Below are 25,170 nucleotides of genomic sequence, written 5' to 3'. Positions count from 1 at the left end.
GTTTGCTTTATCCCAAACCCCATCACTCCTGGTTGAGAATCTAAATCACATCAAAGAAAAATAAGATATGGCATGTGATCATTGAGTTTAATCTTACCATGAATGGACATCTACCTAGTAGATAAATGGTAAGATTCATGAGCAAGGGAAGAGAAAAGGTCATTCTAGCAAAGAACACACATATCAAGGGGTGAGAGAGAATATCATATACTTGCAGAACTATAAGGGGTCAATTTGTCTTGAGAATAAGGGGAGGATCAAAAGAAAGATCTGAGTCTGGAATGATAGGCAGGAAGTCTGTGAATGACCTTAAATGATAAGCTGTGCAGTCTGGATGCCATTCTGTTGAATGACACAATCATGGTTCTCAGTTTTATAACAATTACCCTGGAAGAATGAGCAACAAAAATAGAGAGGACTAAACTGAAAGCAAAGAGAGAATTCACAGACTATTATAAACAGTTCAGGCAAGAGAAAATAAAGTCTTGACTAAAGCAGTGGCACCTGGAATTAAGAGGAGGGAAATCATTAGATATACTTAGAATCAACATGACATGGGCTTAGCTTAAGTGTTAGAGAGGCCTTTCTTTACTATCCTATCATGGGATACCCTGCCCGAGCCATTAGTCTTCCTCACACAACCTAGTTCATAGCAAGTCATTATAATAATTATATATCTGTTTGTTGATTTTCTGTCTCCCTCAATTGACTCTCAGCAGAGGCAATCTCCAGTTTATTCACTAACGTAGACTAGCACCTAGCACAGTAACTGGCACATGGTAAGTATCAATAAATATTTGTTGGTTGAATAAATTGGAAGGGGGGGGTGAGGGGAAAAAAGTAGTTATGAATCACCAGCTTTCTTGCTTAAGTGCCTGGGCTAATGATGATGTTAGTCAGAATGCAAAACTATGGGAGGAAGAACAGGTCTGGGCAAGAGGATTAACTGAGTGGGGAGAGATGTAGCAACCAATTAGGGGTTATTGTACACAATTACAACATGACACCAGTGAAGAAGTAATAAGAAGCTGATCTAGGATGATGGCAACAGGAGTGAAGAGGATTTTAGAGATACTATAGGGGTAGAATGTATGAAATTGACAAGTGATTATACCTAGAAGCAAGAGGAAAGAATTATTATTCTAAAGATTAAAACAGAAATGGCTTAAAAATGGTGGTGCAATTTATAGAATAAAGTCAGCTGAAGCAACTTCTTCTTTTGGGAGGGGTGAATGAGGGAGGAAGCTGAGTTTGTTTCAGAAATACTGAGTTTAAAGGTCCAGAAAGACATCCAGATAAAAATGTCAATCAGGTAGCTAGAAATCTAAGTTCATAAGACACAAGAAAAGGTATGGCTTGAGTTTAAAAACATCGTTGGTCATTTCCTAAAGTAACAGTTGAAGCTGAGTAGAAGACGAGATCCCAGAAAGGAGATACGTATAAACTTAAAAGAAAAAGGATCAAACGTCATGAAAAGGAAAACTGAAGAACTGTTTCAGATTAAAGGAGACTGAAGAGGCATGATAACTAAAAGTAATATGCATGATTCTGGACTGGATCCTGTGCCAGAAAAAAAATTGTTATAGAAAGATATTTATTGGGACAAGATAAAAATGGGCAAAAGTATTGCTATCAATGCTGTCCTGAATTTGATAAGTGTACTGTGGTTATATAAGAGAATATTCTTATTTCTAGGAAGTAAACGGTGAAGAGGTAGAAGTATACAATGCATTTAATCTATTAAACTATTCAAAAAAAAATAACATCTGTGTGTGTGTGTGTGTGTGTGTGTGTGTGTGTAGGTGGGGGAAGAGAGAGAAAGAGTAAGAATGATAAAACAAATACAGCAAAATGTTAAAAAGGGGTGAATCTGGATAAAAGATATACAGGAGTTCTTTGTATCACATGAAATTTGTGCACATATGAAAAATTTGAAATAAGAAGTTAAAAAAGAATATGGGCCAAGACAGAATGCTGGAGTGGGGCCGGCCCCATAGCATAGCGGTTAAATGCGCACGCTCTGCTGCTGGCGGCCCGGGTTCAGATCCTGGGCGCACACCGATGCACCGCTTGTCAGGCCATGCTGTGGTGGCGTCCCATATAAAAAAGTAGAGGAAGATGGTTACGGATGTTAGCCTAGGGCCAGTCTTCCTCAGCAAAAAGAGGAGGATTGGCATCGATGTTAGCTCAGGGCTGAACTTCCTCACAAAAAAAAAAAAAAAAAAAAGAATGCTGGAGCACAGGTATGATTTTATAAGGTAAAAGTGAACCAGGGTCGGCCTGGTGGCGTAGTGGTTAAGTGTGCGCACTCTGCTTCAGTGGCCCCTGTTTGCGGGTTCAGATCCCGGGCGCGCACCAATGCACTGCCTGTCGAGCCATGCTGTGGCGGCGTCTCACATAAAGTAGAGGAAGATGGGCACAGATGTTAGCTCAGGGCCAGTCTTCCTCAGCAAAAAGAGGAGGACTGGCATTGGATGTTAGTTCAGGGCTGATCTTCCTCACGACACAAACAAACAAACAAATAAATAAATAAAAAATAGAGTGGAGGAAGATGGACACGGATGTTAGCCCAGGGCCAATCTTCCTCAGCAAAAAGAGGAGGATTGGCATCGGATGTTAGCTCAGGGCTAATCCTCCTCAAAAAAAAAAAAAAAAAAAAGTGAATTGATCCCCTGAGAGTGATGGAGTTCTTCAGGATTGAGGAGAGAAGAGGTTTATGTTGGTAGGTAGGGAAACAGCATTCTCTACACCAACTCTTCCACTTACACAACAAAATAAGCTATAATTCTAGTTTATTTCTGTATAAAGACATTCTGTCCCACAGAATTTCAGGTTAACAACACTGGCATCCATCATTAATTCTCCTGATACAGAATAAATATCCTTTCTGACCACAGAATCCCCAAGTCCTTTAAGAAAAAAACTGATAGAAAACAATATCAAATTGCTCTGTGCAAAGTGTGTGTGTGCACTTTGACTTGCTGCACAAAAACATTCAAGACATGTTCTTTTGAGGTGGAGGAGAATAGGTGTATCACTTTAGAACCAGTACCATTTAAGCCCAATTTTAAGCAATAAATTATCCATGAATGGTTAAAGGACTCCCTGGGCCAGTGTTCCTTGTGGCACAAGGAATTTCAGATTAGATTAATACCTGCTAAAGAAAAGGGAAGATAGATGAGAGGTGGCATAAAATAAAATCCATACATTGTGACCTGAATATGGGAGTTTCCTATCAGTTCCTTTCAGACCCTTATGTCTAGACTGAAAAAGAACAGATATATTTCAGCTCAGCAATAAAAACTTCTTAATGCTTTCATATACACTGTATTACTACTAATTCCAAAGGTTTTATTGGGAAAGGAATAGAATCATGTGTGGTAACTTAGGATGTAATGAGTCCAGCGGAAGATATAATCTAATGAAAGTCGACACATATATATCAGATAGAAAAGCAGCTTAAAAGCCAAGAGAAAACTTTAGAACAACATGGGGCTAGACTATTTCAATATAAACAAAGCAAACCTATGGGCAAACAGAACACTGCAAGGAATAAGAGAAATCAAGAAAGAAAGAAAAAATAATTTTATAAACTCTGGGAAATCATTAGAGTGGTCCATTAATGAGAATATTTTGCAAATTATCAAACAAAAAAATATTCAGATACTAAAAAATTTCACTTAAGTACGAATTTGTTGTATATTCTTTCTCTCACAAAAAAGTATAACAAAAGAGTAACTTGATACAAGCAACTTGATATAACATTGAGAATTAAGAATTTCTGCATTCAAATAACAATTTTGATGTCAATAACTTTATATAACCATGAAAACTATGAATAATATGAATAAAATTATCACAGAGTTTACTAAGTAAAACAAAATTTAAGTACAATCCTATAGCTTTTATTTCAAGTCTCAACATCCTTTATTCCATTAAGTTTATACTGTAAATGACACAAATATTTACTTGCCTGCTGATGAAGCCAAGTAGCAGATTAAAAAACAGATAAAGATAATACAATATAAGAATATGATAAAAAGCGAAAAAACGTATGTCGCAACTATTCTTTTCTTGGAGATAAAGCACAATTTAGGACAGCTGTCTTCTATATTGAGATTTAAATTAACTCAATGTGACATAAAAATCACTTACGCTACTCACCTGATATTGTATTCCCTCTTACATGTGTCTTCTATGAGTAAAAAATGAGGACAAAATGTTACTACTATCAGAGAAGTTGTAGGGTTGAAAACATAATTTTGAGTATATTCATTTAAAAATACAAATTGAAAACTATTCCAAATATATTTCAAAATATGAAATATATTTTTAAAAACAATTAAAACAACCATAATTGAAAAAAATACTATTAAAATTAATTCTAGACTGCAAGCTTACACTTTAGATTCAAATACAGATCTCTTGTGTACGATCCCACAGATGTAACAGTGTATTCAACTTATTCTACTATTCACACTGATTGAGTTTAAATTTCCCTTTTGGCGGAAAGAATCCTCAGAGTGCATGCAGAGATTCAAAGCAACAGAACATGAGATAATAAGTGCTTAGGTTATGAAAGCTGAGTATTTGTTATTATTATTATTATTATTGTTGTTGTTATTTATTATTAGATAAACTGTTGACCTTGAATTGGGACATACATAGGCCTTTTATATGCCTGAGAAACGTCCATTCTTTTGTAGAAAATTAAAGTCCTTGAGTAAAAAGCCTTTTTCATTCACGTTTGAAAGTGGCATACTACTTCCTTATATTGTTCTTTATAACAACACATCTTGTTTAATCATTAAACGAGGCATTTGATAAAGAAAAAGTTGAGACTAATTATACCTGACTAGAAAACTGTGTACAGGCATGTCTGAGGCTTTACTTAAGCATGATTCAGGGAAATCATAATCCACATAAAGATCGAAACATATTTGTTTATTCCGATTTTGATACAAAGGAAGCCAGAATCACATATTTGAGTATTAAAAACTCAACCTCTGAAAAACAAAACAAAAATATTTTTCCTTGGGTTTCACTATATACAAAAAATATCCACAATATTCTCAAAATATGAGTTCAAATATTCCTGGGCAATCTACATTCAAAAGAATGTCAGTGGATATTAAAAAAATACATAACGTCCTTTTCAAATAATAGTCCTAAGCACTAGGTTTTTATTTCGAAAAAACACAGGAAAAGTGAACTGCAGAGATTTTAAAAATAATATTCTCAAAAACAGCTTGGGTTCACCATTCCTTTCTCATGGTAACTTAACCAGTACATTAACTCTTTTGAGCTGTTGTCACATATAATTTCAGGATCAAAAGGGAATTCAAATTCCTCCAGCTACCCACTTGATGCTTCAATCCTAACAAGCATCTTCCTACTGAATGCTTGGCCAGCTGATGCCTGAACACTTCTACTGATGGAGAATATATTAGATGCTAACGCATTCTGAAAAGCTCTATTAGAAAGTTTATTTTTACTTCTTGTAATGTTTACCCAGCAGTCCCAATTCTACTACTTTAGGTCTTACCAAGTGAGAAAACCAGCTTGTTCATATGAGAATCCTTCAAATATTTGTAGACAGTTTATAAACTAGCATTAATAGGACATTTTTTAATCTTTCCACAGTATTGGTCATTTTCCTCTTAAGACCTTGGGTTTAAAGCTTGAGTGCCCAGATCTCAACATGATTCTATAAATAAGATAACCACCAACCACATTCTAGATATAACTTCTATTACTGTAGGATAATATTTCCATATTGAAATCTTCCCAGTCATTTTTGCATTTCAATTCCAAGCTGATACTAACAGCATAGGTTTTCTGGACCCAAGTGTGTGATCTTATATTTATTCATTAATTTCATTCAGCTCATTTACTCTGCCTGAAAAGATCTATCTGGATCCTCATTCCGAAATTCAATTTACTTGTTATTCCTCTTTGTTTTACTATATAAGGTGTTTTTATTTTGAAAAATGTAGAAATATAGTACTAAATGTAACAATATAATACTACAGAGCATTACAGATGGTCATCATAAACCTACTTCTTGTTATTAATGCTTCTCTAAAAACATTTGGGTAAAGCCCTTTGATAGTTCCTAATCCATTTACCTAACCTTGAATTGTGCTCATATTTCCCCCATCTTGTTTAAAAGGATATCATGGTAAGTCTTGGCAAATCACTTGTACACTAACTTCATTTCTATGCTTTACCAGTGTAATATTCCTATTAAAGATGGAAATGTAGTCTGCTTTGATTTATTCTTAGAGAGCCCATCCTAACTCTTGGTCCTTCTTGCTACCTCCAAAACAATCTTAAAAACCACTACAAGTATGGCTGCTTATTGAGCATAAGCTAAGCCACACACTTATATTATATCTAAGCCGAAAAACAACCCTGGACGATTGGAATCGTCATCCCTAATTGATAATGAAAAAACTAAGTTTCATAAAAGTTAAGTAACTTGCTTAAAGTTTACACAAGATTGCATCAAATCATTATGCCAAAGTATGTTACAAACTATCAAAATATGATGTGTATCAGATCTACTAAGCTGTTCTTAATAGTTACAAGAATCTACTACCTTCTCCTTTATGAAAACAAGATGCTATTTGTTCATTCCTTTTATTTACTTCCATTGTCCAAGAGGAGTATTAAAGGATTTAATCTCCAAAGTTTCTCAGTTATTAAGACTCGGAATTCATATATGAGTACTCTTAGAATCATTCTTTATTTACATTAAAAACATTTTTTAAAAAAATAAGAAACACTCATAAGTTTCAATATTTAAAAAGTACAAAAGAATATATTGTAAAGAATCTATATCGAACATCTGTCTCCCAGCCACCTAATTTCTGGTTCCACAAGCAATAAGTGTATATATATACATAAGGAAATACACACAAACATAAAACATACTATGTTGTATTGTATTGTTTTGTTCTTAATTTATATACAACGACAGCATTATATATATATATATGCTATACAGTCTGGGTGAAAAAAGTTGGTGCATATATATGTTGGTGCTGTCATATACATATATAGTTCTGCACCTTGCCTTTTTTCACCCAACAACATATCTTGAAGATTTTCCTTGTCAGGATATAGAGCTATTTCACTCCTTTTGTACAGCTACATATTGTATTCCATAACTGTATCCATGCTCTATAACTTATAAACACTGCTTAAATGTCAATGGACATTTGGGATGTTTTCAATCTTTTGTGATTGTAACTTATGCTATAAAGAATAAGTTGGTATATATGTCATTTTGTACCTAGCAAGAATATCTGTAGGATAATGTACCAGAAGCGAAATTCCTAGGGTAAGAGCAACGTGCATTTGTACTTTTAATTGGTGTTATTAAATTGCTCTTTACAGAGGTTGCACCAATTTAAAATCCTACTAATAATGTATGAGATTGCCTGTTTTTCCATACCCACGCAAACACCGTGTATTACCCACCTTTCAGTTTTTGCAGGAAAATCAGTATAGTTTTAATCTGAATCTAATTTTCACTTATTACTGATTTGTAGGAAGATCTTCCTATGGGGAAATTAGTCACACGACTGTGATAAGAGTTGCAAATATTTTTTCCTAGATTGCATTTGTCTTTTGACTTTCTTTACCATAGGAATGCCACACCAACATCCTTCATTTGTAGGTAAGTCAAGTTTATCAATTCTTACTTGTACAACTTCTGGGCTCCAAAAGCCTTGTGTAATCTAAGATTACGAAAACATTCTCCTATGGTTTCTCTAGTACTTGAATGATTTTCATTTAAATATATTATCTATTTGGAATTTACCTTGGTCTAAGTGTGAAGTATGGATCCAAAGTTTCTTTTCCCCCTAGTTGGTTACCCCAGTGACTGGCTACAATCTGTTCTTATTCAGAAACTCACTTATTTAATTTTTCCATAAGAACCATATATTTGACATGTTTGGTGAAAAAAATTCTTGCTTTAAGATGAATAAGGTCTGAGAACCTAATGTATAACATGGTGACTATAGTTGATAACACTGTTTTGTATAACTTAAATTTGCTAAGCAGTAGAACTTAAATGTTCTCACACACACACACACACACACACACACAAAGGTAATATGTGAGGTGACTAATGTGTTAATTGACTTGATGGGGGGAACCTTTTACAATGTATACATATATCAAATCATCACCTTGTGCACTTTCAATATCTTACAATTTTATTTGTCAATTATACCTCAATAAAACTGAAAAAACCCCCCAACCCTATGAAGATTCAGGAATCCACTACTTCAGTAAAAAGTTTAAGTGTCCAGTGGTCTGAGGAATGCCAAGGCATCCCCCCAAAATAAAGGATAAATTATTGCATCTTGCATATCCCTCTATATAGAAAGAAGGCCAATAATGCCTGACACATGGGGGTTGGGCACAGTGGGCAATAAGAGTATTTCTGGAAGCCACTGCTACTCAGAAATGGCTAACAATAATTTAAGCATAAACAGAAGTGACAGCAAACCACTAATTCAAGTGCATCCCTAACTTACTTCTCCTTACCAGGATCCTAAAAGGCGTGTGCTACTCCAATACCACCCAACACAAGAGTAAGTTAGAATGGAGACTTGAAAAAAAAAAAATCTTGCTGTTATTTTTATTTGAATCTCATTCAATGTATAGTTTAACTTAAGGAAATGGACATTTTCATGAAAAGATAAATAAATAAAATTAGTTCTCTATCTAGACCATACCCAAAAATAAACTTTGGATGGATGAAAAACATAACTATAAAATTCATATGGGAGAGTACAGGCACAAGAATAGGAGGGGGGAGGGTGAGAGGGGTAAAAGGGCACACGTGCACGGTGATGGATGGCAATTAGATTTTGGGTGGTGAACACGATGTAGTCTACACAGAAATCAAAATATAATGATGTACACCTGAAATTTATATAATGTTATAAACCAATGTTACTTCAATAAAAAATTTAAAAAAAGAACAGGCATAAGAATTGCACAGCAATTCTGAAAAAGAATTTTAGAGTCAGTTTGTCAAGTTTTGCTAAAAAGTTTTTTGAAATTTTTGACATGAATTGTATTGAATTTATAAGATTAATTAAGGAAGAATTAAATTGTGGGGACATCCAGAATCCTACTTTTTTGAAGTCATCTAGCAAGATTACAGCCTTAAGCAAGAGGGACTTTCCCCTTCACTTGTTGATATTATAGCTCAAAAAACAGATAAGTACCCTTAGCTGTTCTAATAATCATTTTGTTAAAGCCCAAGCTTATTTTGAGTTTTAGATTCCCAGATATTATTCTCATTCATTTGTTCAATAAACCCTTGGTCCCGTAATGTCCTTTAAAGTTCTGAGCATTTACAGTATTTGCTGCTCACAGGTTATTTCCAATGTGTCCAGAAACACTTTTTTTCTCTTCTTTGTCTTAATTTTAAAACTATTCATATATTTAAGGTTGGCTGGAAATTAGGCTCTGAATAAGCAACATTTTACTCTCACTTCCAGAAATTAAGAATAAATAAACTTCCTCTCATTTGGTAGTTTAAAAACCAGCTGTTCCAATTTATTCAATATACAGTCATGTGTGGCTTAATGACTGGATACATTCTGAGAAATACGTCGTTAGGTAGTTTCGTCGTTGTGCGAACATCAGAGAGTGTACCTACACAAACCTAGATGGTACAGACTACTATACAAACCTAGGTTATAGAGTAATTTTATGGGACCACCATTGTATATGTGGTCTGCCATTGACCGAAACGTCATTATGTGGTGCATGACTGTACTAGTGAAAAACGATTTGGAAAAATATCAACTTTTCAATAACAAAAATTTATTTAGTAAAGCTAAATAACAGAATTAATTGAACGAATTATTCTATAATAACAACAAACAATTCTATAGTACTACTTATGTGCAAGACACACACAAACATTAAATGAATGAAGTCTCAATAATTCAGAAGATACTTTTAGATACTAAAGCATCCCATAGACTTTAGGATAAATACCAGTTAGTGTATGGACAAGTAAGATAAAAAGGATTTTTATGTGTCAGAGTTTAGGATATTACATAGCTTAGTATAATTATAAAGCAGTCAATTTTAAGATCAGATTTAGTATTCTCTTCTCTCTAAATTCACAAAAACATACAAAAGCTAGCAAGTTATGAAATTCTGCCTGAATATAAGTTCTGGTTTACTAGCTAAAATCTTATGCTTTCTTTTAAAGCTTGTTAATTTGTCCATAAATATTATTCTGGAGCCATTACTCAATATATCACATTCAAAAACAACATCAACAAAAAGCCAAGTAAATCTTTAGTGGACATCATATAGATTTATAAATGGAATTGTTAAACATAATAAAAGATAATTTTAAGATAGATTATAACAGCACTCCAATAAAAATGGCTGATTTATAAATTTATTTTACATTAAAATTTTTGGAATTGGACACACTTACATTATAGGAAAAATTTTTTCAATATTACATTTATTAAAATTCCTCCATGGGTCAAGTTTAGAAAGTTGATGTAAATTCAAAAGTATAACAATTAGAGCCATTCTAAAAGATTTTCACATTCTAAAAGATTGACAATAGGTTAATTATATGAAGATGACTCAATTTTTAGTTTCATGTATTGCTTAAATCACAAATTAATCTGGTCTTCATTTAATAATTAAAAAACCCATTAAGCTTATTTTCAAAGTTTATCAGTAAGTGAAAGGTAAATGGAAACTTTCTGTATTATTTTAGCAACTTTTGCCTGAAATTATTTTAAAATAAAAAGTTGAAAAAAAAAAAGGTAACCACTTTGTTTACTCTGTATGTAGTCGAACCACCGATTATTCAGAGTGTTCAATGAGGTCATGATATTTACCTTAATACTCATTGGTGATTTTCCTTTTCACAAAGCTATTAAATATCCTTTTCTATTAATAAATTAAAGAGTATTCTCCCTCTTCCCCTCCCTCCAACATAAATGAACTAGAACACACAGGTTTTTAAAAAATGAACTGGGGAGTGTATAATAGTACAACCACTTTGCAGTTAAGTTTGGCAGGTTCTTTTAAAGTAAAACATTCATCTACCCTATGATTAGCAATTCCACTCCTAGATATTTATCCAAGAGAAATAAAAACATATGCCCTTTGCTGTGCAGAAGCTTTTTAGTCTGACGTAGTCCCATTTGTTTATTTTTTCTATTGTTTCTCTTGCAAACTAAAAATCTTCTGCACAGCAAAGGAAACCATCAACAAAACGAAAAGACAACCTAACAATTGGGAGAAGATATTTGCAAACCATACTTCTGATAAGGGCTTAATCTCCAAAATATATAAAGAACTCATGCATCTCAACAACAAAAAAACTACCAACCCAATTAAAAAATGGGCAAAAGACCTGAACAGACATTTCTCCAAAGAAGATATACAGATGGCCAACAGACACATGAAAAGATGTTCAAAATCACTAACTATCAGGGAAATGCAAATCAAAACTACAATGAGATATCACCTCACGCCCGTTAGAATGGCTATAATTAACAAGACAGGAAACAACAAGTGTTGAAAAGGATGTGGTGAGAAGGGAACTCTCATACACTGCTGGTGGGAGTGCAAACTGGTGCAGCCACTACGGAAAACAGTATGGAGATTCCTCAAAAAATCAAGGATAGAACTACCATATGATCCAGCTATTCCACTGTTGGGTATTTATCCAAAGAACTTAAAAACACCAATTTGCAAAGGTACATGCACCCCTGTGTTCATTGCAGCGTTATTCACAATAGCCAAGACTTGGAAGCAACCTAAGTGCCCATCAAGGGACGAATGGATAAAGAAGCTGTGGTATATATACACAATGGAATACTACTCAGCCATAAGAAACGATGAAATCCAGCCATTTGTGACAACATGGATGGACATTGAGGGTATAATGCAAAGTGAAATAAGTCAGAGGGAGAAGGTCAAATACCGTATGATTTCCTTCATTAAGTAGTAGATAATAACAACAATAAACAAACACATAGGGACAGAGATTGGATTGGTGGTTACCAGAGGGGAAGGGGGGAGGGAGGAGGGTGAAAGGGATAATTCGGTACATGTGTGTGGTGATGGGTTGTAATTAGTATTTGTGTGGTGAACATGATGTAATCTATGCAGAAATAGAAGTACAACGATGTACACCTGAAATTTAAACAATGTTATAAACCAATGTTACTGCAATAAAATTAAAAAATTAAAAAAAAAAAAACAAAAAAAACATATGCCCACTAGAAGACTTGTATAAAAATGTTCACAGCAGCTTTATTCATGATAGCTCCAAAGTGGAAACAGCCTAAATGTCCATTGACATGTGAATGAATAAATGAACTGTGGTCTATTCAGACTCAGCAATAGGAAGGAATGAACTACTGATACAACAACAAAATGGATGAAAACATATAATGTTGGGTGAAAGAAGCTAGACACAAAAGAGTATATACTGTACGATTCCATTTATTTTTAGTCCAGGAAGAGCAAAACTAAGCTATAGTGACAGAAATCAGAAAGTGTTTGCCTCTTGAGGGGTAGTGGTTAAGATTGACAAAAGGGGTAGAAGGAAACTCTCTAGGGTTACTGAACTGTTCTATATCATGTTTCAATAAACGCAACAATTACATATTACAAAAATGATGCATGTAAGTTATACTTCAATTGAAATGAAAATTATACTTCTGTTAAAAACATATTTTCTAGGGCCGGCCCCATGGCTTAGCAGTTAAGTGCGCACGCTCTGCTGCTGGTGGCCCGGGTTTGGATCCCGGGCATGCACCGACGCACCGCTTCTCTGGCCATGCTGAGGCTGCGTCCCACATACAGCAACTAGAAGAATGTGCAGCTATGACATACAACTATCTACTGGGGCTTTGGGGGAAAAATAAATAAATAAAATTAAAAAACAAAACAAAACATATTTTCTAAAAGAAAAAGTAACAGGGACAAAAACTGAAGAGTTTTTTTTTTTTGTGAGAAAGATCAGCCCTGAGCTAACATCCGTCGCCAATCCTCCTCTTTTTGCTGAGGAAGATTGGCTCTGGCTCACAATCTGTGCCCATCCTCCTCTACTTTATATGGGATGCCGCCACAGCATGGCTTGACAAGCAGTGTGTTGGTCCGTGCCTGGGATCCGAACCCACGAACCCCAGGCCGCCGAAGCGGAGCTCTTGAACTTAACTGCTACGCCACAGGGCCGGCCCCCAAAACTGAAGAGTTTTAACATTTCTATTTTCAGGATGCTTACCTGTCTAAGAGCTGATCATGTTTTTCTAAAGCATCCTTTTCAGCCATCACTGCTCGGTCCTTTTCAGCCACAGCATTATCCCTTGCTTCTCGGAGATTTCTAAAATTTAAACATACATTCAGTTATTCCAAATACATAAGTATCCATCTTTTAAAGATTCATAAATAGGCTTGCTTGGAGTTGAACTATCTGACAATCTTAAGGACTCACTATAGGCTGGCGACCCAAAATGTATATTATATGAATCTGCCTAACCTGGGGAGTTTCTGCAGTAGCATGCACCAGTGCAGGTGCAAACATGGTCTATCTCTAAATGTCATGTTACCTTTCTCCACAACTTTTCTCCATACAGGTTGAAGGTAGGCTGAAGAGTTTGTGTATATCGTAACTCGTTTAATCCTTACCATAATCTAATGAGGTAGGTATAATTACTCACATATTATCCACAAGAAAACCAAGGTTTTGAGAAGTTAATAATGTTCTATGAAATATTTTAAGTGAAAGATGTAGAGTTCACAAGTATCAAAATGGGAATGAAGTGTGGGATATGAGAAAGAGAACAGTTGAAATAATGGACCTTAGGATATAACTTGTAGAGGAAGGGAAGATAAGGGAACCCAGAAGTGCTGATAGATTAGGAGAAAGTAGGAGGGACAAAGCACATGAAGTTCTGAGAAGATGACAAACATTAAGTGGAAGGAATTATACAAGCAAGATGGAAGACTAGAGATTGCTATTGGAGAATGGTGATTCGGAGGTGGAACAGTACTTTCAGCAATAGAATTTGGTTGATAACAAGATCCAGGGAGTGACCACTGGAGTAGCTAAATGAAGCAGAGCTGAGACGAAGGTCAATATTCATGTAGGGCTCAAGGACCTACAAGGCCAGAGTATAGATAACTCACCAACTTTCAGTGCTGATGATAGCAGAAGCTGAAACTGACAGAAAGATAACATTCGGTAACAGTTAAGGGGAATGTTCAAAAGATGGAAGGTAACAACAGTGAGTAATTAGGAGATAACATAGCCAGACGTGAGCCTTCCAAAATCAAATCTTGCTTGTTTTTAATCAAAGTGGAAGTTTGGATCAAGAAAAATACCAACAGTAAGCTTCTTTCAGACAGTCATTCTTTTAAAATCCTCTTCTCTAAAAGAGTTATAAATAAATACAGAGTGTAACAAACGATTTTGCTCACTTAATCCCGACCAATTCCTTATGTTGTATATTCTAACCTGTTTTATAGGTGAGTAAACTGAAGTTTAGAGAGTTGAGGCACCTAGCCCCAAGTTACATAGCCTAAGTGTTAAAACCATAATTTGAGCCCAGCTCTGTCTTACTCCAAAGCGAGTGTTTTTTATATCATATCACCCTATTAGCCATAAATAACTGGATTGGATATTAAAATTTGGTTTTTACTATTCATGGGAATGTCAGGAGGGAGTCATGTTTGAATAAATCTACCTAATAACTACTGGATAGAAATGCTTAGTGGTCATACTTGCTGTGCCAGTACTCACTGTCATCTTTTGCACGGTGATGTTAACAACAAATTTAAAATTTAAAACACGTCAACCAATAGAGATTCATCAGTAAAACAGTTTATGAGCCAGAAATATAATAATTTTTTTAAAAACTGGAGTACAGATAACTCTTATTAAAAAGAAAATAACTTGTATACTTTTATTTAAGTGGAAGTTCATTTTAGGCAGATATCATAAAATGGGATGTCATTATTTTCTGATATCATCCTGATTGCAACGACCTTCAAAAAATATTCTCTTATCAAACTGCAACATGAAAATTTAATTTTAAACATAGCATAAAATTCTCAAAGTATATTAAACATTCAAATATTTTTCATTCCTAGATGATCTATATATTTTAGTCAGTAAATCATTCCAATTTGGTTGCAATTTTCATTTCTCAAATATAGCCTCATTATTCTATAAGTTATTTCAGTAAGAAAATTCCAAGGAGATCATATTTACAGTACTAATTAACCATGAATGCTTATTGAGTTGGTAGACGGTGAAGCTTCAGTCTCTAATTATACTTTCTTTACTGCAAAAAGGGACATTAGAAATACGGGCATAAAGAAAGAAGGCAACAATGCCTGGTTCCAGTAATGGGTACCTGAGACACATTCTTATTTCTCACTACACAATGGAGGTCGGGCAGAATAAGAGTATTCCTGGAAGCCACTGCTACTCAGAAATGGCTAGCAATAATTTAACTATAAAAGCAAGTCACAGGGAATAAAATAACACCCAGAACAAACTAACATTAGGGCTTATGAGAGGAGGTATGATTAGTGGGTACTAGTGCACTCACCATGTCCCAATCTATATCATCCAGCTAACTATAATCAGTGCTATATTAAGGCACAAACAAAATTCTATGGCCACAAAGAGGAGTTGATTATTTTTAACTGAAGGATGAGAGGTGACTGAACAAAGGGAAGACATGTAAGTTGGACCTTGAAGGACAAATAAGTAAAGGCAAATCAAAAAGAGAAAACTGAAGTGAAAAGGAGAAAGTGCTGGAAGCTGAGGCTTCTATCAGTTGGTGCTCTCACAGATGTGTGCCAGTTAAGATTTCTGTGTAAACCCCTTCTTCTTAGCAGGTACCACACCTTCCATATTCTGCCCACAAATACTATACTATGTACTATAGTATACTATAATAAGAAGCAACACAATTCCTTTTAACATAAAGATAGATAGAGATACTTCCTTTAATATTAACAACTGACTTTTAATGCTTCAAATTAAGTCTGAGAGATATAAACTGAACTATTCTTCCACTGACAACAGTAATAATAATAATAGCAAATATAGAGTGCTTCCCACGTGCTGGAACTATTCTAGGCACTTTACATATATAGCTCGTTTAACCTTCACAACAACCCCACAAGGTATAAGTTGTATCATTACCTCCATTTTACAAAGGAGAAGACTGAAATGCAGAGAAGTGAAGCATTTGCCTATGGTCACATAACAAGTAAGCTTTGGAGCCCAAATGTGAACCAAAACTGCCTGGTTCTAGAGTCCATGCTCTTCATCATACTATGCTGCCTCTCTTAAGAATCCCTTTGTTTCACAGAAGTTTTCTTCTTGGGAAATGCTGTTATTATGAGATTTATATTATATAATTACCTCATAGAACAAACAGATGTTAAAGCAAAAACAAGCCTTTAAAGAAGTGTGAATATATTATACACTTGTTTTTATCGTCCACGCTCTTTCAAACTGAGACTGGTTTGATAAAACGCCAGATGGATTGTATTCCTGACACAGATAAAGCCATAACTGCTGTAACTGCTGTATAACTAATAAATTATCCATTTTTAAGTGTTAAATGCACTAGAAAATGTAACAGAAATATAATTACAGGAATTCAAATGTTCTTCAAAAGACAAACTTGAAAAATTGATAGAAACTATGGGTAGCATGTACAAGCTAATGAAACTAAAGTTTTAAAACTCCAAACTGAGTATATAATCAAATGTAATTATAATTACAGAGAAAGATGTTGGGAGTTAGCCAGCTGGCCAACATTATAATAAATGTTTTAAAATACAAAAATTCAAATATTTCATCCTTAGAAATGCTTTCAGAAAGCCAATATTTGATTCCAAAACTGTTTTCCACGATTCTTTCATGTTGTTTCTTATTAACTCCATCTCCCATATACACACACCTCTCTCTCCCTTCCATTCTGTATTTGTGTGTGGGAGGTGGAATGAGAAGAAAGACGGCAGAAAAGGGAAAAGAAATCTGATCAATCCTATGTAAAATGTAAAATGCAAAACAAAAGTGACTATCCTAGTATTATAATGTGTCAAACAATGTATTTTTCAACTTGAGGCACTTCAGAATGGAGTGAAAGAGGATGATATTAATAATTGTCCCAGAGAAACAGGCATAAACCAGGATTTCTATAGACAAACTACTGGGAGATATAGTCACTTAAATTATAACATTCAAATAAGAAACTTAAAGAGTTAAGCTCTTAATTACTTCTCTAAATAAAAGGATTTTAATATTACAATAAAATAGATTTTTTTTTTTTTCGTGAGGAAGATCAGCCCTGAGGCTAACATCCATGCCACTCTTCCTCTTTTTGCTGAGGAAGGCTGGCCCTGGGCTAACATCTGTGCCCATCTTCCTCCACTTTATATGGGACGCCGCCAAAGCATGGCCTGACAAGCGGTGCCTCGGTGTGCGCCCGGGTTCCGAACCCGGGCCGCCAGCAGTGGAGCGCACGCACTTAACCGCTATGCCACGGGGCCGGCCCCAGAAAACAGATGTATTTCATATGCAATCTAGTGTATTTGTGCAGAGATGACTTCATACATACAAGTTTATCCAAAAGTATCTCACAACTGAAACCTGAAAACCTCAGTACAAAACATAAAATAACAGACTTCTGTAGAGGAAGGAATGTATTTTCTTACTACTAGAAGATAAATTTCATGATACCAATACACCAAATCTAAATTTATACTTGAAAAGTGGTAAGAAAAATGTTAGTAGAATGAGAAAAACCTTAGGAACCTTTGACATTTTAATAGGAACAAATCAGAACTTGGCAATGCCAAGATCATGTCTTATCCTGAATAATCATCACTAATGCCTCAGAACTTGAAATTTATCAAGAATAAATAGTGAAAAAAACACGGTAGTCAGCAGAGCTCAGCAGGAACAACTAAGCAACCCAATCTCCTTCCGCCTCCATGCAAAAATATTTTTTGGTTAATAAAAGTGAATATATTTTTTCCAGTTGGAACAAAAAGGGACTGAAACGGGCTGTTTATATGACAAGCTTATTCATAGGGAAAGCATTTGAATTAATCAATTCAAATTGATTGGACAAAACTTAAAACTGCTCATTTCCACATCTGAAGTCTTTGATGGCATAAAAGAGAAGGGTTGGAAATGGGTTATCTGCTGTTTATAATCAATGACTGATAATTTTTCCTTTGCTTAACATAGATAGTTGAAAAGTGAATGAATAGGATAAAAAAAGAGCAAAGTGGAACTTTTATTTGACACAATTTCTTGGGGGAAGCTATGCATTTTAAGAGTAGAAACGTTCTGAAATTACTGTTGAATGAACATGCTACACTTTCCTATCCTTTCATTTTAGTTCGTGCTCAAGTAGGCTCTTTTTCATTTTATAGATATAAAAACTTTGGCCCAAAGTAGATAAATATCTAAACCAAATCCTGGTTAAAAAAAATTATGAAAAATTTAAGCACCAAGATGCAAAACATCCATTTAAAATCCATTAATGTGTTAAGGTTTAAAAGTAGCTGATAGAATATAACGTAATTTATTAAATGAAACTAGGTGAATCTGATGGATGGTTAACTAAGTGACTATTATATGTCAGTCACCATGGTCAGTCCTGATCAAATCCATCTCACTATAAATCTTTGTGTAGGTTTTTATCTAAACCAACAGTCACCTGATTTCTCAAAAGTAGGACTAATTCATTCTTTCATTCAACAAATATTTATTGAGCACTTACTATGTACTAGACGTTGGTACCTGAGAATCAAGCACTGAACAACAGATAAAAATCCCTACTCACATGGAGATTACGTTCTAGTAGGAAAGAAGCCAAAAGTAAGTTAGTAGGTTCTAAGTGCTCTGGAGAAAAATAAAACAGAGAAGAGGCTAGTGGGCAGGACTAACCCCTTCTCTGGGGGTGCTGGAGATTTCACAATTTTAAATAGAGTGGTCAAGAAAGATGTCAGAAGCAGGTGACATCTGAAGACTTAGAGAAAGTGAGGAAACAGGGCTCTAGGGTATCCAGGAGTGGAAGGTTAAGCTGTGGGAACTGTAAATACAAAGGACCTGAGGTGGGAACATTCCTAACAGCTAAAGGAACAGGCGGCAGTGTGACTAAGCAAGTAACTAGGACAGAGCAGTAAAATGAGGAAGGGGTAACTGGGTACAGATCACACAGTATCACAGGCCATTATAATCATTTAAACTTTTACTGAGTGAGATGGGGAGCCTTTTTATTTCAGCAGAGTAGTGATGCAATTTGACCTACTGTTTACCAGGAACTGTGCTGAGAACAGACTGGTAAGGGCATGGAAGGAAGCTGGGGGACCACTTAACAGGCTCTTGTGGAATTACGGCAAGAGATAATCGTAGCTTGGACCAAAGTAGTACATGTGACATAACAGATCATAAATTTTGAAGACACGACCAAAAGGTCTTGAGGAATAGAATATGGAATGTGAAAAAGAGAGACGAGGTTGAAGAGGACTTCAAGGTTTTGGTCTGAGCAAGTAGAAGAATAGAGTTGTCTTGAATTGAGCTGGAACAGACTGAAGGCGGAGCAGAGTTGGAGGGACAGAAGTTTGCTTCTGGACATATTAAACTTGCAATGCTTGGGCCGGCCCCGTGGCTTAGCGGTTAAGTGCGCACGCTCTGCTGCTGGCAGCCTGGGTTCGGATCCCAGGTGCCCACCAAGGGACCGCTTGTCAGGTCATGCTGTGGCAGCGTCCCATGTAAAGTAGAGGAAGATGGGCACAGATGTTAGACCAGGGCCAGTCTTCCTCAGCAAAAAGACGAGGATTGGCATGGATGTCAGCTCAGGGCTGATCTTCCTCACACACAAAAAAATAAAAAAATGAATAAATAAATAAAATAAATAAATAAATAAACTTACAATGCTTATTAGATAACCAAGTAGAAATTCCATGGAGACACTTGCAAAAGATGTCAAGGAGATGAGGAGGACCAGTAAAGAGAGTGAGTTGGTACAGCCAGTGAAGAAGGGGAAAAGTCAAAGTGTGGTATCCTGGAAGGCAGTTAAAAATGTGTTTCCAGGAGTAAGGAGTGATCAACTGTATTAAATACTCCTGACGGGTCAAGTAAGATGAGAACTGAGAATCTGACAACTCGCTTTTTGGCAAAACGAAGGTCTCTGGGGGCTTGGACCCCCAGTGGTATTGGGGGCAAACACTTGGTAGTCGATTTTTTAAAATGGGGGTAAAGAGTATATAAAACTCTTTGCAGGAATTTAGCCACATATGAGAGCAAAGAAATGGGGCAGTGACTAGAGGAGACAAAACGGAGATTAAAAACGGCTTTTTAAAGATGGGAGAAATAATATATTTATACACAGTTGGGAATTATCTGGTAGAAAGGGGAAAACTGCCAATATAGGAGACAAAGGAGAGAATTGCTGGAGCTGTGTCCTAGAGCAGGAGAGAGGGGACGAGCTCTAGTTACGAGTGCAGAGTCTGGGCCTAGGACAGCAGTGTCAGAGACGTAGGCCCTGTCAAAAAATTACACCATTTTATAGAAAAATAAAGGCCTCATGACTAATTTTCCAAATTAAAAATGCTTTTATAAAGTTCTAACGATCCATAGTCACCCCTCAAATGTGGGGTGGGTTTGCAAACTCTCTTAAAGACAGAATTTCTTTTCCAAACAGATAACCACCAAAATTATAGTTTTGATATGAAATTTTTTGTTAATTTTCATAGCCTTGACCAGTAAAATGGGAGTCTGCATTGCATTGTCGAGTCAGATGTATCTACTTTTACCAATTAAAAAAGTCTGTAATCATAGGCAAATCACACCCTCTCAGTGTCTCAGTTTCCTCATGTGTAAAATGGGGATACTAATACCTAGAACCTCAAAATATGTCCCATTTAGTTCTCTCTATAATATATGTAAAGTGTTGAGTAAAATGATCGATGCATAATAGGTACTCAATAGCCAGTAGCTGTTGTTAGCATGTTATCTAAATATGAACATTGAAATGAATAATATGAAGGTATTCATTAGAGAATGATGGCAATAATTATGGCAATGATTCCCAAGATTTTTTTATTGTATAAAAAGAAAATGATAGTATTTGTAAGAGTACTCTAGGGAAAATAGAGAAGACTGTTGGAGGGGATTCTGTAGCTTAAGGCTCCTTCTGGCACTCTGAGGGCTGAGAGGAGCGATATCTGGGGCACAGCAGAGAAAAATTTCCAGTAATACTATGTGATCTTAGACAAGTACTTTTGGGCTTGGTCAGAGCTGCCATATTTGCAAAAGATCAGGAATTAATTGTTATCTTCCTTTCTAAATCTTGTCTGCTACCTTGAGTTAACGGCCATACCTGATCATCCATCTCTCTGAGACTATGGTAAAGTAGGAAAGCTGGAGTCATTCCTGATGTCCACATCCTGTCAATCACCAGGTCTTGCCAATTCTACTACCTAAATATTCTTTAAATTCAGCTCTTATTCTCTCTTTCCACTTCTCATCTTCACTTAAACTTTGTAACAGTCTCCTAACCCATCTCCCTGCCTCCAGGCCCTCTTCAACTACAATCCACCCCATGCTGCAACTGTAGTTACAAAAAATGAATATATCATGTTACTCTTCTACTATAAAACCTCCAAGAATTCCCCACTGACAACAGGACCTTTTAAAATCTGACCCTGTCCTACTTTACTAGCCTCTCTCACCACCCTATGAACTATACAGTGCAGGTAAATCTAAGTTCTTGCATCTATACAATGCAACTATACATGGTACTCTGTAGCTATACAATGCAGGTAAATCTAAGAACTCACCTTGCTTCATATCTGAAACACCCTATACACCCTGAAATACTTAAATATTACTAATTAAGCAGTGAACACGTGGTAATCACCAACAGGCATAAAGAATATAGTTAACAATAAAAGATAGTTAACAATAAAATTTCATTTGCAATTATTAGAGAAGTTAAGATATTCAAACGGTCATCTGTAAAGCCATGTATTTTCAGAATAATCTAACTAAAAAGACAAAGTAGAATATTCTTAAGCTTTTCCATAAAAGAACTTAAAAAATTATACAGGTAACTGGTAAGATATGAACGAAAGACGTCTGTCTGTTTGTTTAAACACTAATGAGGACATACACTTTTAAAATGATGGATGGAGCCTCTGTACACTAGTTCCAAGTCACCTATTGTAATGCATTATGTATTCTCAACTAACCTTTGTAAATAAACTTAGATTCAAGATTCAAAGGTGTTTAATATCACTACAAGATTCTACACGAATTCCAAGTTTATGTCATTAAAGTTTCTTCTTGAGTATTTTTGAAAGATGATGAACTGAAGTCAAGACGGTTTATTGATATGATGGGAAAATAACATCACTAAAGCAATACTAGTTGTTACATTTAAAAGCATATTTTAGATCTTCCTTTCCCTACAGCCTTCCTCTTTTCAAATAACTGTAAAGCAATCTGAATTTCCATATTCCGTGCAGCACCAAGAGCGTAATGAATACCTCTAACAAACTCATCCTTACCCCTTTCACAATATCACTATGAGAACAGTTCTTTCTGTGGTTGAGACTACCTTAGGTAAAGGCAGTTTTACTTTCTAGAAAAACTTAATCAGCTGAATTTATCTTTCCTTACTTTATTATCACCCAGTATTAATTAGGAACAAATAAGGTAGCCATTTTATGCAGAAATTTAGACTGAAACAAATGGCATGCAGCCCCTCTACGTCTATATTGTGTCATTTATGAAAAATGGTTAAGTGCTACGGAGATCAATAACTAAGAATAATTACATATTTTCTAATAGAGCCTTTTAATGATGATAAACAATTCCATAACGTTATCAGTTTTTTACATAATGCTCATTTTACTTAAACTGTCAATACAATGGATAAAAGAAATTTTTAAGTACTGCATATAGGCAAAAGGTATCAAAATAACTATCATTTATATTTGGCTTTATCACCTATAAAGTACTTTCCACATATATTATCTCATTTAGACCTTACAGGCCACTCTGTGAAAGAGTATTATTAGCTCATTTTATCAAAAAGGAAATTAAACTTCAGGGATATTAAGTGACATATTCAGTCAGCTGATAAGTGGTACAGCCAGAATTTAAGTTTAGTCTTTTGCTCCAAATCTCTTTCATAATATACTCCCTGTTCAGGGAATAATGCTTTTCTTTCAAATGTGTTAGAGGATCTGTATATTTCAGTCATATAATACCTACTAAGCAACAAGTTATTTATATAATAAATCTCACCACCAGAGTGAGTTTCACTCATTACTTCCCACAGCTTCAAAGTGTCATTTTAAAGCAACCATAAAGTACAGAAAAAGACAAAAAACTTAACTCACAGACTGAACCAAAACACACATACACACTATAACCCCATCTATAGTATTTTTGATGTACCCAAATTCTTTCTTTGCTTATCTATGCCTTTTCTTAACTCTCTATCTCTTCTACTCTCTTCCTCTTCCCTCTCAATCCCTTAACTTCACAAACAACTGGTATGACTGCAGGGGCAGATACCCAGATTGCATGGCATGAGTTCCATCTTTCTTTTCCACATCTAAAGGCACTCTCTTAATATCCCCCAATGTACAGAAAGCAAACCAAAGGCAAAACATATTTCTCTAATCTTATCATCTAACTTTCTTCTAAAAATGTTTATTAAGAGAGAGAGAGATAAGGAGACTAAATACAAAGATGCAAATGTAAGAACTTATCCATTTTAACTCATATTGTAAGAGCACACTTTGATAAAATACAAGTAACAGACACAATTACACATCTAAGTCCAAAGCAGTGATTAATTTGTCCAGACACAAAAATATCTAAATGCATAAACTTGTTCTGAATCTCATGTTTTATAACAAAGAATACTAAAATCCTTTCCTGAATTATTCTAAGTTATAAGATTTCAGAAGAAATAATTTACAATTTATTTTTACCTTGTAAAAGACTAGTGGGACATAAGCTCTAACTACAGTTAAATCCTGCTGTAATGAGGAAACTGTGATTCAAAAGATTCAGCCACATAAAATACAAGGTTGGATTACTGTGAGGTTAATAAAATGATAAAGGTGAGCCTATACAACTAGCTGGCTTGGAGTTCCTGTGCAATTTAAACCCATTCGGACTGGGCTGCAGTTTGGCACCACCTGGTGGCAAGTGTCCACTCTAGCTTCAATATCCATGGGGTCATTCTGGGTCCCCTGTCTGGCTGGGGCTTCCAGGGCAACAGCCTCAATCCCAGGAATCTCCTGGTTAGGCCCTAGCCATTTTGATGTGGACATGGAGTCAGAACAACACTGGGGAAAAGAAAACCTGCTTTCAGCTTCCCTGCTTCCAGAAACGATTGTCAGCTGTTTCCCAACCTACCTCTATCAACTATCTTAGAGAAGAGGGGCTAATTTATCTAAACTTATGTTACCATGGGATGTATCTAAGAACTTTTTTTTTAAAACAACAAAAACAAAAACTAAAACCTCAGGAAATTCTCACAATGATTACATACCAAAGTTTATGTGGCAATGTGGACTGTTTGGAAATAATCATGCATGTTATCATAGAAATAAGCCTATAAATTTTAAGGTTGTTAGTAAGTAGGTCAATAAAAGCTTAAAAAATCCATACAGAATTGGGCCACAAGACTAAAAGTACCTATTTGTAAAACAGAAATAATATCACCTATGCTATAGGTCGATCTCATGTTCAGATCTCTCTCCTGAGATTCAGAACTTTATATAGTCAACGTTTCCATTTCTATATTTCACAGATACTTCAAACGAAATGAAACTAAATTTAACACGTTTTCCAAACGCTTAAAAACTGTATCACCATCCATGCAGCTGCCCAATCCAGAAACCCGGTAACATCCTTAACTTCTTCTCACGGCCCAATCCAATCTAGTCACTGAATCCTAATTGTTCCACCTCCTAAATATTATTCCAATCTGGCCGATTTCTTTCCATCTCTACTGCTACTAATCTAGTTCCATCATCACTTTGCAACTTGATAATGAAGACAACTTCTAAAAAGTGGCCTCTTTG

At 35.3% G+C, this 25,170-nt stretch overlaps 1 protein-coding gene across 2 annotated transcripts in view; it reads right to left on the bottom strand.

Annotated features, from left to right (window-relative positions):
• The window catches only part of PIBF1 (progesterone immunomodulatory binding factor 1), a 194,604-nt gene that overhangs the window by 113,673 nt on the left and 55,761 nt on the right, over positions 1–25,170 (bottom strand). For both annotated transcript variants that reach the window (XM_058548291.1, XM_058548290.1), the window contains exon 10: positions 13,307–13,405. In XM_058548291.1, coding sequence (XP_058404274.1) covers positions 13,307–13,405 — 99 coding nt within the window. The remainder of the gene's footprint in view (positions 1–13,306; positions 13,406–25,170) is intronic.

The sequence above is a fragment of the Diceros bicornis genome, chromosome 9 (genome assembly GCF_020826845.1).
Source record: "Diceros bicornis minor isolate mBicDic1 chromosome 9, mDicBic1.mat.cur, whole genome shotgun sequence".
Classification (NCBI taxonomy): domain Eukaryota; kingdom Metazoa; phylum Chordata; class Mammalia; order Perissodactyla; family Rhinocerotidae; genus Diceros; species Diceros bicornis.
This window is presented reverse-complemented; position numbering and strand designations above follow the sequence as displayed.